The sequence below is a fragment of the Nyctibius grandis genome, chromosome 16, assembly GCF_013368605.1.
Source record: "Nyctibius grandis isolate bNycGra1 chromosome 16, bNycGra1.pri, whole genome shotgun sequence".
Lineage (NCBI taxonomy): Eukaryota > Metazoa > Chordata > Aves > Nyctibiiformes > Nyctibiidae > Nyctibius > Nyctibius grandis.
Genome location: NC_090673.1, coordinates 6,450,969 through 6,464,053, shown reverse-complemented (window position 1 = coordinate 6,464,053; position 13,085 = coordinate 6,450,969). Strand labels below are relative to the sequence as shown.

Sequence of the window (13,085 nt, the reverse complement as noted above, 5' to 3'; positions counted from 1 at the left end):
AAGGTGATGATGGGGCAACAGCAGGCCTGGGAAAGGACACTTCAGGCAATAAAAGGCCACACAAAAAGCTTTTCATATAAGTACTTAAAACGAGAGCAGTAGCAGGAGACAAGGGCACTTTAAAGGCAGCTCTCGCAATCTTAAGTTGGCGCTCAGCTCGTACGTTGCAGCACAGGTACAAGGGCAAGCGTGTTACACCCTGTGATCTTTGATGCCCTGAACACAGAAGGTAAAAGAGGACCGCCAGGGCTCAGGCTCTGCTCCTGGTGCCAGTGCCAATATTTGTTATATTGATCATGCCTGCCCAGCCAGGGTGGGCAGGAGACACCTGAGAGCCTCTGGCCACCTTCTGAGGTCCTCACCAGTCCAGGCCCTCCTTCTTCACTGGGAGCCTCATGCTCTTCTCACTGTAGAACTGGGCGTACCAGCGCCGGTGCTTCTGGATGCTGGAGTCCTCTCTGACCAGCAGCGGCTTGGGCAGGTACTGTTTGTTATTCCAGATGGTTATATCACGCTCAAACTGGTGGGAGAAGGACGGTCTCATTCAGGTGGGGAAGCTGAACCTACAGTTCTGTGCGAGCTACCTGCACGCTGGGTTTATTTTTTACCACTTCTCCCAAGTGGTTGGTGTGGGACTGCTCGTGCTATCTGTGACTTGTAACGCTACAGCTCTGTCTGCAGTTAGCAGACGTTTAGCCCATCGTATCTCCCAAACAAGAAGTGACTTTCATCTCAGACTGCCTTTGTCATAGGAGATATTGAAAAAGAAATGGATGTTGTGTAGGCAGGAGCTGCTCCCCCTGAGGTTTTTTATTCATTGGGTGGCTCCAGCCAACCAGGGCTTTATAAATTAAGCACCCGCATCTTGAACTCTGCTCAGACACACACGCAGTAAGATTTACGGAGTTTTCCTCCGTAAAGAAGTCGCTGCAGAAATGAGTGCTGCTCATTCATATTAGTAAGAATGCAGAATATTAAGCCAGCGTTTTTACAATATGAGTTAGCACAGCCAAGTTTGATTTAGGATGGGGTTTTGGCATCTAAAAATCATCTTTTGGCAATTTTTACTGTAGTGCCAGTGAAACTCTCTCTAGTCAGACCGAACAGTTTCCTGGCTTTAACCCCTGACACAAGGGAATGACATGAGCTCTTCTGACTGCTTGAAGGGGAGTTACAGGGATGATGGAGTCAGAGTTTTCTTGGTAATTCCAGCTGGTATAAAAAGGAGTAACAGCTACGGATTTCAGGTTAAGAAGTTCAGAATGGACATTAAAAATAAAAACCAGCAATATGAGTAGAGCAATAGTGGAACAGGTCACCCAGGGAGGTGGAGAGATGGGTGCGTTCTCCAAAGGAGGAGGCCTTCAAGGCTGTGCCTGAACAGAACGCGGCAATAGGCTCTCCCCAACTGGGATATTGAACTGGAGGCCTCCAGAGAGACCTGCCATCACTTCTGTGAATCCCTGTAGTAAACCTCAGGGATTACAAGGATTCCAGGACCTGGAAAACGGCTGTCAGGAAGGGCAAGAGTCGCCCAATCTCATGATAATTTAACAGCAGGAGGATTTCTTGGTGCAGTTCTCACCGAAGTAGATAGGATAGTCACCAACTGGTGCTCACCCTGGAAATCTGGATGCAGTTATTAGTTCCCTCAAAGACTTCCTGCAGCTTGGGAGAGGTTGCCTAATCCTTGAGCCCAAGTTACCCATGCACACGAGAGGAATAGCACCTCTCTGCCATCCTCAACAGATGAGCCACTGCAGGGACCCTCTTTACTAAGCCTCTAGTTTAGTTCTTTGGGCTACTAGACCTAAAGGATCGTAGCAAGCACTGGAAGGATCTTGCCCACAAGTGCTTTGCTGCCATATATATCTGAGCCCACATGGGCAACTGCTCTTCCTTCTCACACCTCCTAGTCACCAAGCTTCAGGTGACCACCTTTGACTGCTCTTCTTCAGAAGCCTTACCTGTATGCACTCTGCTCTCAGGATGAATTTGGGGATTATGGCCGGTATGTTCTTTTGGTAGTAGATTTTGTGGACGACATTCTGCAGGAGAGGCTCCAGGGGAGTCACCATCTGCAGGATGATCCCACGGCCAAGGAAAGCGTGTTCAAAGATCAGGAAAACCAGCCCTGGTCCCACCTGCAGAGCAACAGAGCACCCTCAGGGAACAGTCCCCAGTGGTTCACCCCTCTGATACAGCAACTCCCACAGCTTGTGATGTCTCCTGGACTGTGCTTAAGTCCCCCTTACTCTGTCTTTCATCAGATTATAGGCATAAAGCCAAGCTACACCTCAGGGCCATGAGTCACAAACTTCTTGCCAACTGTTAATGCTCCCCAGGCCAGGGGAAATCCAGCAGAGCAACACCGCCTCTATGGGCCTGGGACATTCACAGATGTGTCAGGGCTGGATGGCTTTGCTGTGGGCCCATGGGAACTCATGAGGGTTTACAGTGCTCTACTCTCCCAAAAAGTTTAATCTAATCTTCTAGGAAATGCTTCCAAATTTTCACTTGGTCTTGTTGTTCATCACTGAATTACCTTCAGGTCATTAACAGCCTTACTGGATTGTTGACACCAGTCCTGGACTCTGCTCTCAGTAGCAGCGACTGCAATACAATATGGAGGTAATACAACATCCCTGCTCCTGCTCTGGCTTTCTTCTTCACAGCTACAACAGTCACATTAGGTTTCAGCTGAAATCAGGTTCAGCCTTTTATCGTGCATGACACGAGGTGCTTGTTCTCTGCTCTTTGATGTGCATCCAGACACAGATGCACGGTCATACACTTGGTTCTTTGCAGCAGTGCAGATATTGCTGGTTCTTTTGGCTATGTTATTTACTACTCCTTTAATGTTTGGTTGGGTACAAACTCTTTGTAAGGTTCTTTTAATGTCTTTTTTTCTCCTGTTCATTGGTATCAGTGCTAATTAGCACAGATCTAAGAACTGAACAGAGAAACAACATCCACTTTGTGATAATACCCGAATTATCACCAGTGTGGGACATACCTGCCTGGCTGAAACTGTCAAATCCATCAAGGAGACGTGCATCCCGAAGATGGTTGCGGTGTGTTGGACCAGCAGCCGGGAGCAATGCTCGTTGGGCTTCGGTTCCGGCTGCCACTCGGCCTGGAGGGGTGGAGAAGGATCGGCTCAGTCCGAGGGATGGAGAGTACAGACTGAGGGGAGGTAGCAGCGAGATGGTGAAGACCATCTAGAGATAAAAGCAGATAAGGGAGTGCAGCTAAAACCCTTGGAGAGACAGAAGAGACCTGAAGATGGGGGGAGGATGTTGCAGAGAGGATGAGGTGGGACTGATTCTTTGAGGCAGAAAAGGGACCTGGTTTGAAAGACTTCACTCTCCCCATGGCTAAGAGGGGAGCTGGGCCCTTACCTTCCAGATGTGCTTCATAAAATCCCACAGCTTGGACCTTGTGTATCTCAGATCGGATCCACCCAGAATAGCTGGTCCGTGGAGAAAAGCCAGGTGAGCCGTGTCGGCCGCGTTCTCGGGGATTTCCTGCCGTTGGGGAACAATTTGCTGTTGGCAAGAGCCGACTTGGGTGCGAGATGCCCGTATTTAACAGCAGCAGCATTGCAACAGCACCAGCGTGACCGCGGTGCAGCCCAGCACGTCGCGCCGAGCACAGCAGAGATGCTCGCAGGTACGTGACACAGCAAGAGGCAACCGAGTGAGAGGAGGAAGGGGCCTTAGCACAGACTGACCTGGGACTAGTTCTTAATTAATATATAGGAATAATTTAAACACGAAGCTCAGAAAATGCAGAGTTAATTTTAAGCTCAAAGGAGTCTGTGCATGTTAACTGCCACAGTCACACAAGCTGTGACTCCAAATAAGTCCTTCCTTTGGCTCTGTAATAATGGTAAGGAATAAAGCATTTTTGGTTTTGTGCTCCTAGACTAGATTTCACATATTTTAAAACCCTTAAACCGCACCAGCCTGCCCACAATATGTCACTTTTTGAGAAGTTTTAACTGCTTCATTACTCAAATACACCAGCTTTCTGCCAGCTTGGCGAGTAGCACAGCCTGGCCCCAGTACAGACCCGTGTACTGGGAGTTAATTGGGAGGAGATGGGAGATGTCCCTGAGTGGATTAACTGGGAGAAGATGTCCCTGAACTGGGCTATAGGAGAGGACCCAGGCGTGGACAAGCCCCACGGAGGGACTGCGCTCCCTACCTGGATGTGTGCGTCGACCCAGTGCTCCGTCTGCCCACGGAACACCCACTCTTTGGTGGTGATCTCCTGCTGCTCAGGCACTGCCCACGTTGGACCGACCCCTTCGCAGTGGTACCAGAACAGCAGCATCCCATTCACCTCGCAGGATGGCCAGGTCCGGACCCTCGCAAAATCTGGCACTGTGGAGGACAGGAAGGATTCACTTATAAGTGGTATCTCCAAGGCTGACACTGGTGCTAAGGGTCACCTCATCTTAAATACAGCTCAGAGATCATCTTTATGGGTGATATCCATGTGGCACAGACTCTCTGGTGGCACTTACCAGCTTCCAGGCTGCTGAAGAAGGACAACAGCTTCTGAAGTTCACAGAAGAGAGTTTGCTTAAATCAGTTTTACTTCATTTTGGTGTTTTGCATAAGTCTTTTAGGGAAGAAGCACGGCTGGCTGCTCTGCAGCCTTCTTTCACTACTCTTAAAACTGTTCAAATAAGCGTCTGCTGCATCAATGGACCCTCCTCAAGTGTCAATGAGCTAAGAGGAGGTGCTTTTAGTTATAGATGTGCAGAGAGTAAAAGCCATCTCTACCTCTCGAGTTCAAGTCGTTCTATTACAACACTGCAGTATCATGTGTTGCTTTAAGGATATATCTGCACTCTGCAGTGAAACGAATTTTGGCATTTATATTTCCCCAGTTGTCAGAAAATGTAGCTCCTACTGGACTGGAAGGCTTTTGCCTCCATTATTTCTTTTTTCTAATTTGCAAACAAGCACAGAGGATAGCGCTTCCTTCTTAGTCAGCCTTGTACAGTCACGTGGGAGATGAAATAGTAGGAGAAGTTATGTTTCTCTTTCAGTCAATGAGTATCAGAGGGGGCAGGAGGAGACCTTCACTGCGATTTCTGATTGAAAAAATCCGGTGCTTTGGGTGGGATGCATCTCATAATTAAATTTTAAAGAGGGCTTCACCTGCCCCCCACCCAGACATAGAATCACAGAATCGTTTTGGTTGAAAAGGACCTTTAAGATCATCGAGTCCAACCGTTAACCCAGCACTGCCCAGCCCACCACTAACCCATGTCCCTCAGCACCACATCTACACGGCTTTTAAATCCCTCCAGGGATGGTGACTCCACCACTGCCCTGGGCAGCCTGTTCCAGTGCTTGACAACCCTGTCGGTAAAAAAATTGTCCCTGATCTCCAATCTAAACCTCCCCTGGTGCAACTTGAGGCCATTTCCTCTTGTCCTATCGCTTGTTACCTGGGAGAAGAGACCGACCCCCCCTCGCTACACCCTCCTTGCAGGCAGTTGTAGAGAGCGATAAGGTCTCCCCTCAGCCTCCTTTTCTCCAGGCTAAACACCCCCAGGTCCCTCAGCCGCTCCTCATCACACTTGTGCTCCAGACCCTTCACCAGTCTCACCCAACACCAGGCTGGCTCTGTGGCTCTCCTGCCCGGCTGTTGGTCCCCTGTAAGCCCTGTGCCAGAGGAGCTCCCATCCGAGCTCTCCAAAACAGCTCTCCATCAAAGTGACCTGCATGAGCACAGATGGCTTTTAAATCTGTTTAAATCAACCTGACCCATTTGGGCTGTTCCGGGAGCGGGGCAGCTGGTGCAGTTTCATTCTTTTAATAACTATGGATAACACAGACACTGAATACAGCCGTTTCAGATGAGACAATGCATCTTGGTAAGCGCTTGCGTATGTCCAGATATTCATTCTTATTTTGTGATGAAACACATCTTTGCTCATTACTTGGAACCAAATTTTCATTTGAATGCAGCTCCTGAGTGAGTACATATGGGAAAAAAAATACAGTATTAATCTTTTTTTTGAAAAAAAAAACCACACAAAAAAGAGGAATTGGTCTTTGGTGAGATAAATTGTTTATCTTAATACATATGGATGGAATGTTTTTTCCTCTTTGGGAAAAATAGTCTGTTTAGTAGAAAGGCTGAGATTTGCTGCTAATCAATGTTTTCATTGCTGTTCCAATCAATCCCAAACAGAGAAGGCTGAACTTGGGGAAAATAACTGAGAAGCACAAGCCAAAGTAAAACTCAGGGTAAGTCTATTTGCTGGTTTCAGCCACATTTAGAACTGGTGATTTAAACTAATTAGTGCAGCCAGATCAAGTAGTTGTCACATGTGAACTTTAAGTAAGATATTCTTCCTACACAGTCAACGCAAACCGCATGTAAATGGTAGGTGTATGCAAAGAGCTTTCCTGGATTCTAACCAAAAGTTCCCTTGAAGCCTTAAAAGGAGAAAAAATTGGCCCTGAGAGCCTATTCTGTCATGCTAATGTGACAGATTTAAATACTGACGTGGTATAAGCTGTCACTACAGAGCACAGAATCATTTCTGAAACCCAATGGCTCCTCAGGATCCATCCCGACCGCTGCAATGGGTGACTCAGAGCTAAAAATCTTTTCTACCCTGCTTGCTGAATGCAGGAGTGGTAGGACTATCAAAATCGAGAAGGGTGGTTATTTAACTAGACTAAGTTCCCAGTTATCATTTAACATAGGAATGGAACATTATGGCCCAACATGGACAACTCAGGAGGAAAATTAGGGTGCTGCATGAAATCAGGGAGCAGGATGGAGGGTGAGTTATTATAAAGACCGCTTTTCCTTAATGAAGTAGCTTTTAATGAGGACACACGGGGCACTACCATTTCTGTGGATGCTTTCTGTGGATTTGGGGGGTGTTCACCTTTTTCAGCGTACGGGATGCGGGTGCATTTCCCATCTTCTCCTCGAAACTGCCAGCCATGAAATGGGCATTCGATGCAATCACCCACGACACGCCCGCCGGCGGCGAGGTTAGCCCCGAGGTGAGGGCAGTAAGCATCGACCACGTAGGCTTGGCCATCCTGGGTGCGAAACGCAGCGAGCTGTTCCCCTGCAGAAATAAGAGGTTACGAGCTTGTAAAAACGACATCCCCACATGAGGGCGCATCAGGTAGGACCTGAACAGGCAGCACCAACTGGTGATGTACCCAACGTTGCAGGCATCTGCCTGGGCAAATATCCTGCTACAAATTAATACTGGAGATTTTCTTTCCTTTCCAGTGGAAGGACAGCAATTGGGTTGCTCTGGAGAAGTTCTTTAACCACGAGATGGCATCAGGCAGCTGCCAGAGCCAGGGCTGGGTCGCTGCCCAGGGATGCGGGCAGGGGAGATGTGCCAGGCAGCAGCTCCTGCCATCCAGGCTGTGGGCAGGAGGCATTTGCTGCCTGCAAAAAGGGCCATGAAAGCTGGGACGGCAGCTGCTGTTGCAAATGCCCAGGGTGTGGTGGCTGGCAGCTGGCTGCCGGGGTTTAAAAGACATCCCGGAGCAGCAGGCGGTTATGCCACGGCCCGTCGCACCCCGTGTTTCATACACGGCAGGTTGGCACCCTGCAGAGCCGGCAGCTGCCCCGTGTCCCACGGGGATGCTGTAGTGAGGAAACGTCTGTGCTGAAGGGCATTGCCTTGCTCCAGGCAGGGGGAGTACAATTTCTCCTGGCCGCCTCTAAACCCTCATGGCTCTGACCCTCAGCCTTGGTTTTTGAGCTCTCAGAGCCTGTTTCAGCTGCAGGATAAAAGGTGCCATCACAAAAATGTTTAAAGATTTAGGATGCTTCCCCTGCTAAGGGAGAGGTACACAGGGAAGAGCGATGGGTGCATTTAGGGAGAGCCCCGTTCATCCCCCTTTGCCCGAGAGGTGCAGAGGGGAGCACAGGGACTCACACATTTCAGGGGTCTCTAGTAACAGCAGCTGGCAGGAGAAGTCCTTCATCTGTTTGCTTTTGAACTCCGAAAGCCATCCACACTGCAGCTCAGCAGCAAATCCCTTCCTCATGGCTGGGGACTGCGAGGCAGAGCGCTGACACCTCCTTGGCAGAAGGGAGATTTCTGCTGGATCCAAGGGAAGTGCCTGACTCTGGTCTGCTGCACGCGGGGAGCGAAGGAGAGCCGGTGCTGGCCTGGCCAGGGCTGTGCTGCCCCGGCACCCATACTTGTTTGTGTCCATCCCTGGGCCTGATTCCTTGTGCTCCTTGAAGCAATGTGAGGTTTGCCCTGCTGGGATCTGTCCTTGCTCAGTTCTGGGATCCTCCTCTTCCTCCCCACCCCCAGGGCAGCACTGCATTAGCTGAGCAAGGAACTATTAAAATGGAGAGACAGGCTACAGCCGCAGATCTGTTCGGGGCACTGCTCCACCCAGCTGTGCAAGGCACCCACAGCTGGATGGCATGCCACAGAGCTACCTAAATAAATGCTCTTCCTGGAGGGACTGAAGAGGTGCCAGGTGCTCCAAGGGTGCTGTGACACCGCATCCCTGGCAGCGCCCGCATCCCTGCCAGTGGCTCAGAGGAGAGGGGCTGCTCATCAGTGACCTGGCCTGAAAGCAAAGCTAGACCTGCTGCAGTGTCCCCTCAAGTCATGTCCTGGTTGGAAGAGGACACAGCCAGTCTGGGGGCTCAGAAGCACTTGGGGGCTGTTCGTACTGATGTGGCTGCTGAGGCAAAGGCCAGGGTGCTCCAAGGGCCTCCCTTCCACACTGCGCTTCAGGTTATGTATATACGTATTCAGATTTCATCAGCTTGTGAAATCTGAGCGTTGTAGCAGTTGCTGTAACTTAAAGCTCAAAGAGTGAGATAAGACCCAACTAAACGCTGGGTTCTGTGTCCGTATTTTCGCAGACAGCCGCACTGATGACAAGTGACACAGTGTGAGCTATCCCACCCAAAACCATTTTCCTTGATTGAAGTTTTGTGGTCTGGGCAAAGAAAAGGAAACCCTGCAAACTTTCCCAGCCTCCGAGCCTAGGAAGGATTGTATCTGATATCTGGCAGCAATAAGTTGTTGCACTCCAGTGCCTGGAGCTCCCTCCCTACCCAGGGCACCTGACTCGGTTGTCCCTGCAGCCTTTCTGGAAGGCTCTCACGCATCTGCTGGCAGCAAGCACAGGGGAGTGGAGGCACTTGAGGTGCAGGTCCTTCCCCCTGCCCCAGGTAACAGGGATTCATTCTGAAGCATCAGCAGTTTCTTCTCTCTCTAACCTGCCTCTCTACCTGACCTGAGGTTCAGGGCAAAGCGGGGAAAGCAGGGAAAGGGTTTCTGCCTATTGTTGGAGGTGTTGCAGGTTCACCAGGAGCAGCAGCAGTGTGGAAACACAGAGGAGCAGACCTGGATGGGTCAGACCAGAGCACTTGGAGCACAGGGAGGTCCCAGCCATGGGCCCCAAGGAGCAGTCCTGAAGCCTGGTGCTTTTCCCACTGAAGTTTTAAGATTGTTTTGCACCAAGAAGCTCCCACTTCTAGCACTTTCCTTCATACGTGCAGTCTGGAGCTCTTCTGCCTTGAAGTTCTGAGGCAGTGCCTGTGGCCAGACCCTTGCTGGGCTGTCCAAACAACTCACTTGGGATTCCTGAGTGCTGCTTTTGCCTCCAGGCTTTGCACTCAAGAGCTAGCAAAGCCAGAGGAGAAGCTGATCTTTGCTCTGGCTTGTGCATCAACTCTGATGTCTCTTCACATGGGAGGACAGTATCCTGACCTAAGGTATACTGAAAAACTCTGTTGCAGGTGAATATTAGAGCACTAACAGCCACATACTGATGTTTTCCTGTTAAATTCGCCTGTTTCTTTTATGGAAATCAAATGGCAATTGTAGTGAGAACAGCGCATGGGACATAAGGAGCCCAAGGCCACCATGCAGGTCTGAGCCCTGGGTTGAGAGGATGTGCTCTGGGGCTTTCCTGTGCAGGAGCCTCACTGGGGTCTGAGCAGCTTCCCTGCAGCAAGCTCCCGGACAGCAGGGCCACACGGTGCCCCGCAGATCAAAGAAGGGGGCTTTGATCCAGGACTCTCACCCCACTTTCAGAACCTCAGGAGAGACTGAGGCTTTCCTGTGTGCTCAGTGACATGTTTTGGAAGGTGTCTCATCCCAAAGGATAAGTCTTGCAGGGACTGAGTCAAGGGATTTTTATTCTTTCATCTCCTCTGGCTCGCTGCCTCTGGAGCAGGGCTGCATTTCCAGGCTATGCTCAGAGACTCCAAAATAAATTAGATACCCATGAACCTGGAGGCTACAGGTTATTTAACTGACTTATTTACTGATAATGATCCTGGCACAGGTACACTACTGTTACTCTGCCACTAGAAGTGATTTTACCTGCACATTTCAGCCAGACCCAGAGGACTGGGTGCCAGGAACCAGGCTTTGGGCAGACAACCAAGGGTGTCATAACACATAGGCTCGTGGGGGCTCTCTAGGACATCTATATTGAATTACACAGGTCCCATCATACAAAAAATAAAAACCCACCAAACCCAAACAGCTTCACAGGAGAGGATGGCTCTTGAAATTAGAAAAAAAAACACCTCATACTTTCACCACTGAATCTGAGGGATTTCAATGTACAAACATCCCTTCTGATGAGGAAGGCATCAGCACAAATCTGAAACAATCTTCGAGGTGGAAGGACCCTGGACAAGCTCAGCACCCCTCTGGATATGGCTATGGGGCTCCATCCCCATCTCCTCAGGACATGAGGAGCTGCAGGCAGCGATGCCTGGGAGGAGAGCCCAGGCAGCGAGATGCTCTGGTGTCCCAGCAAGGACCCCAGACAGGGGTGCCCTGCACACTCTCAAGGAGCCTGTGGCGTGATGTCCTCTGTGCCTCAGCAGGGATACTCAATGCCCATGCAAAAGCCCAGGCTGTGACACCCTTGGTGCCCCTATGAGGGTGCTGGCTGGGGTGCCCTGAAAGGGATATCTAGACAGAGTTGTCCCAGTGCCACAGCAGAGCCCGCAGGCAGGGGTGCCATGGCAGAGGTGCCCTGCACACTGGCAAGGAGCCCGGGCAGGGACACTGCAGTGCCCCAGCATGGGTGCTGGCTGGGATGCCCCAGTGCCCCAGCAGGATGCCCAGGCTGGGGTGCTCCAGTGCCCTGCTGAGGATGTCTGTGTGAGCATGTCCCAGTGCCCCAAGCAGGGATGCCCCTGTGCCCTAGCAGGAATGGCCGGGCAGGGATGCCCGAGTGCCCCGGTGGGGATGGCCGGGCAGGGACGTCCTGGCGATCAGTCGGGGATGATGGCTGGGATGTGCCAGTGCCCTAGCACGGGGGCTGGCCTGGATGCCACCCTGCCCCTGCAGAGGTACCCAGGCAGGGGTGCCCCGGGACCCCCGCAGTGTGCCCGGGCAGGGATGCCCTGGTAGGGATGCCTGGGCAGGGATGCCCCAGCATCACCTGCCGGGATCCCGGAGCCTCGTCGCCCCCGTTGCCCGGGCAGGGGTCGGGGGCTGCCGTCGGGGGCGGGGCGTTTGGCACTCACCGAGCAGGGCGAGGCTGCGGACGGCGCCGCGGGGCAGCTGCGTGGAGTCGAGCAGGCGGTACCAGCCGTTGGGGTAGGGCGGCGGGACGGCCCCGGCGCGGCGGGCGCGGCGGGCGCGGCGAGCGGCCTGCCTGGGGCTCAGCCCGGGGGCCGGCAGGTAGCCCACCTGCCCGGGGCCGCGCCGCAGCGCCAGCGGTCGGGAGCAGCCCAGCAGTAGCAGGACGAGGAAGAGGAGGAGGATGAGGATGAGGAGGAAGAGCAGCGCCCCGCTCCCCGGCCCCGCCGCCAGCCCCACCGCACCGCACCGCCCGCTCCCCATAGCGCGCCCGGCCCCGCCGCCGCCGCCCCTTATAGCGCGCCCGGCCCCGCCCGGGGAGGTGCTCCGTGAGCGGCGGGGGGGGACACGACACAGGACTCCCCACCCCGGGGACCCCCCGGGCATCCCCGGCTGCCTCCCGGGCTGCGGCGGTGGGAGCGCGGGCGGGTCCCTCTGCTCGGCCCCGGGGAGGCTGCGACCCCGCACAGTACCCGCTCGGGGGGCTGAGGGGAGAGGGTGGGGGGCGAGGAGAGGCTGAGGGGGGGGCGGGGGTTGCTTCATCTGGGGAAAGGGAGGCTCAGGGGACACCTTATCGCTCTACAACTGCCTGCAAGGAGGGTGTAGCGAGGTGGGGTCGGTCTCTTCTCCCAGGTAACAAGTGACAGGATGAGAGGAAACGGCCTCAAGTTGTGCCGGGGAGCTTTAGATTGGAGATCAGGGACAATTTCTTCCCCAAAAGGGTTGTCAAGCACTGGCACAGGCTGCCCAGGGCAGTGGTGGAGTCCCCATCCCTGGAGGTATCTAAAAGCCGTGTAGATGTGATGCTGAGGGACATGGGTTAGGGATAGACAGTGCTGGGTTGACAGTTGACCTGGATGATCTTAAAGATCCTTTCCAACCAAAACGATTCTGTGATTCTGTAATTCTATGAAATCTGGGGTGCGGGCAGGGGTCCAACTGCAGCCTGCTGCCAGCTCAGGGCTGTGGTGGAGGGAACTGGGCTCTTCTCCAGGACGCACAGAAGAGAGGCAACAAGCACAATCTGCAGCAGAAGGAACTCCACTTGCACATAAGAAAAACTAATGCTTCCTTGAAAGAGTGGTCTTAATCCAGTAGATACATTAATTAGATCAGTAAATACCCCAGCATTCTCCTGAGCTGCTATCCCGTGCTTAGAAAGGGGGAACCTGGTGTTGGGACTGGCTTTGACATCGGGCACCTGATGGGACCCTGACAGGTATCTCAGAGTTGAAGACCAGCTCAGGGAGTTGCCCGCACAGTGAACAGGGGGTCGCTGTGAGGGTGGTGAGACACTGGCCCAGGTTGCCCAGAGAAGCTGTGGCTGCCCCCTCCCTGGCAGTGTTCAAGGCCAGGTTGGATGGGGCTTGGAGCAACCTGGTCTAGTGGAAAGGTGTCCCTGCCCATGGCAGGGGGATTGGAATGAGATGATCTTTAAGGTCCCTTACAATCCAAACCATTCTATGATTCTGTGTTGATCCTTAAATAATCCTGAAAT

General features: G+C 52.5%; 1 protein-coding gene across 1 annotated transcript; it reads right to left on the bottom strand.

Moving 5' to 3' along the window:
- Positions 1–358: 358 nt before the first annotated feature.
- On the bottom strand, positions 359–11,851 carry LOC137670983 (cholesterol 7-desaturase nvd-like). The gene is made up of 7 exons (XM_068414200.1): positions 11,533–11,851; positions 6,926–7,114; positions 4,210–4,388; positions 3,402–3,527; positions 3,017–3,136; positions 1,968–2,144; positions 359–520 (listed from the first exon to the last, which is right to left on the bottom strand). Exons 1-7 carry the CDS (start codon positions 11,849–11,851, stop codon positions 359–361), a joined length of 1,272 nt encoding a protein of 423 aa, XP_068270301.1.
- Between the last annotated feature and the right edge of the window lie 1,234 nt (positions 11,852–13,085).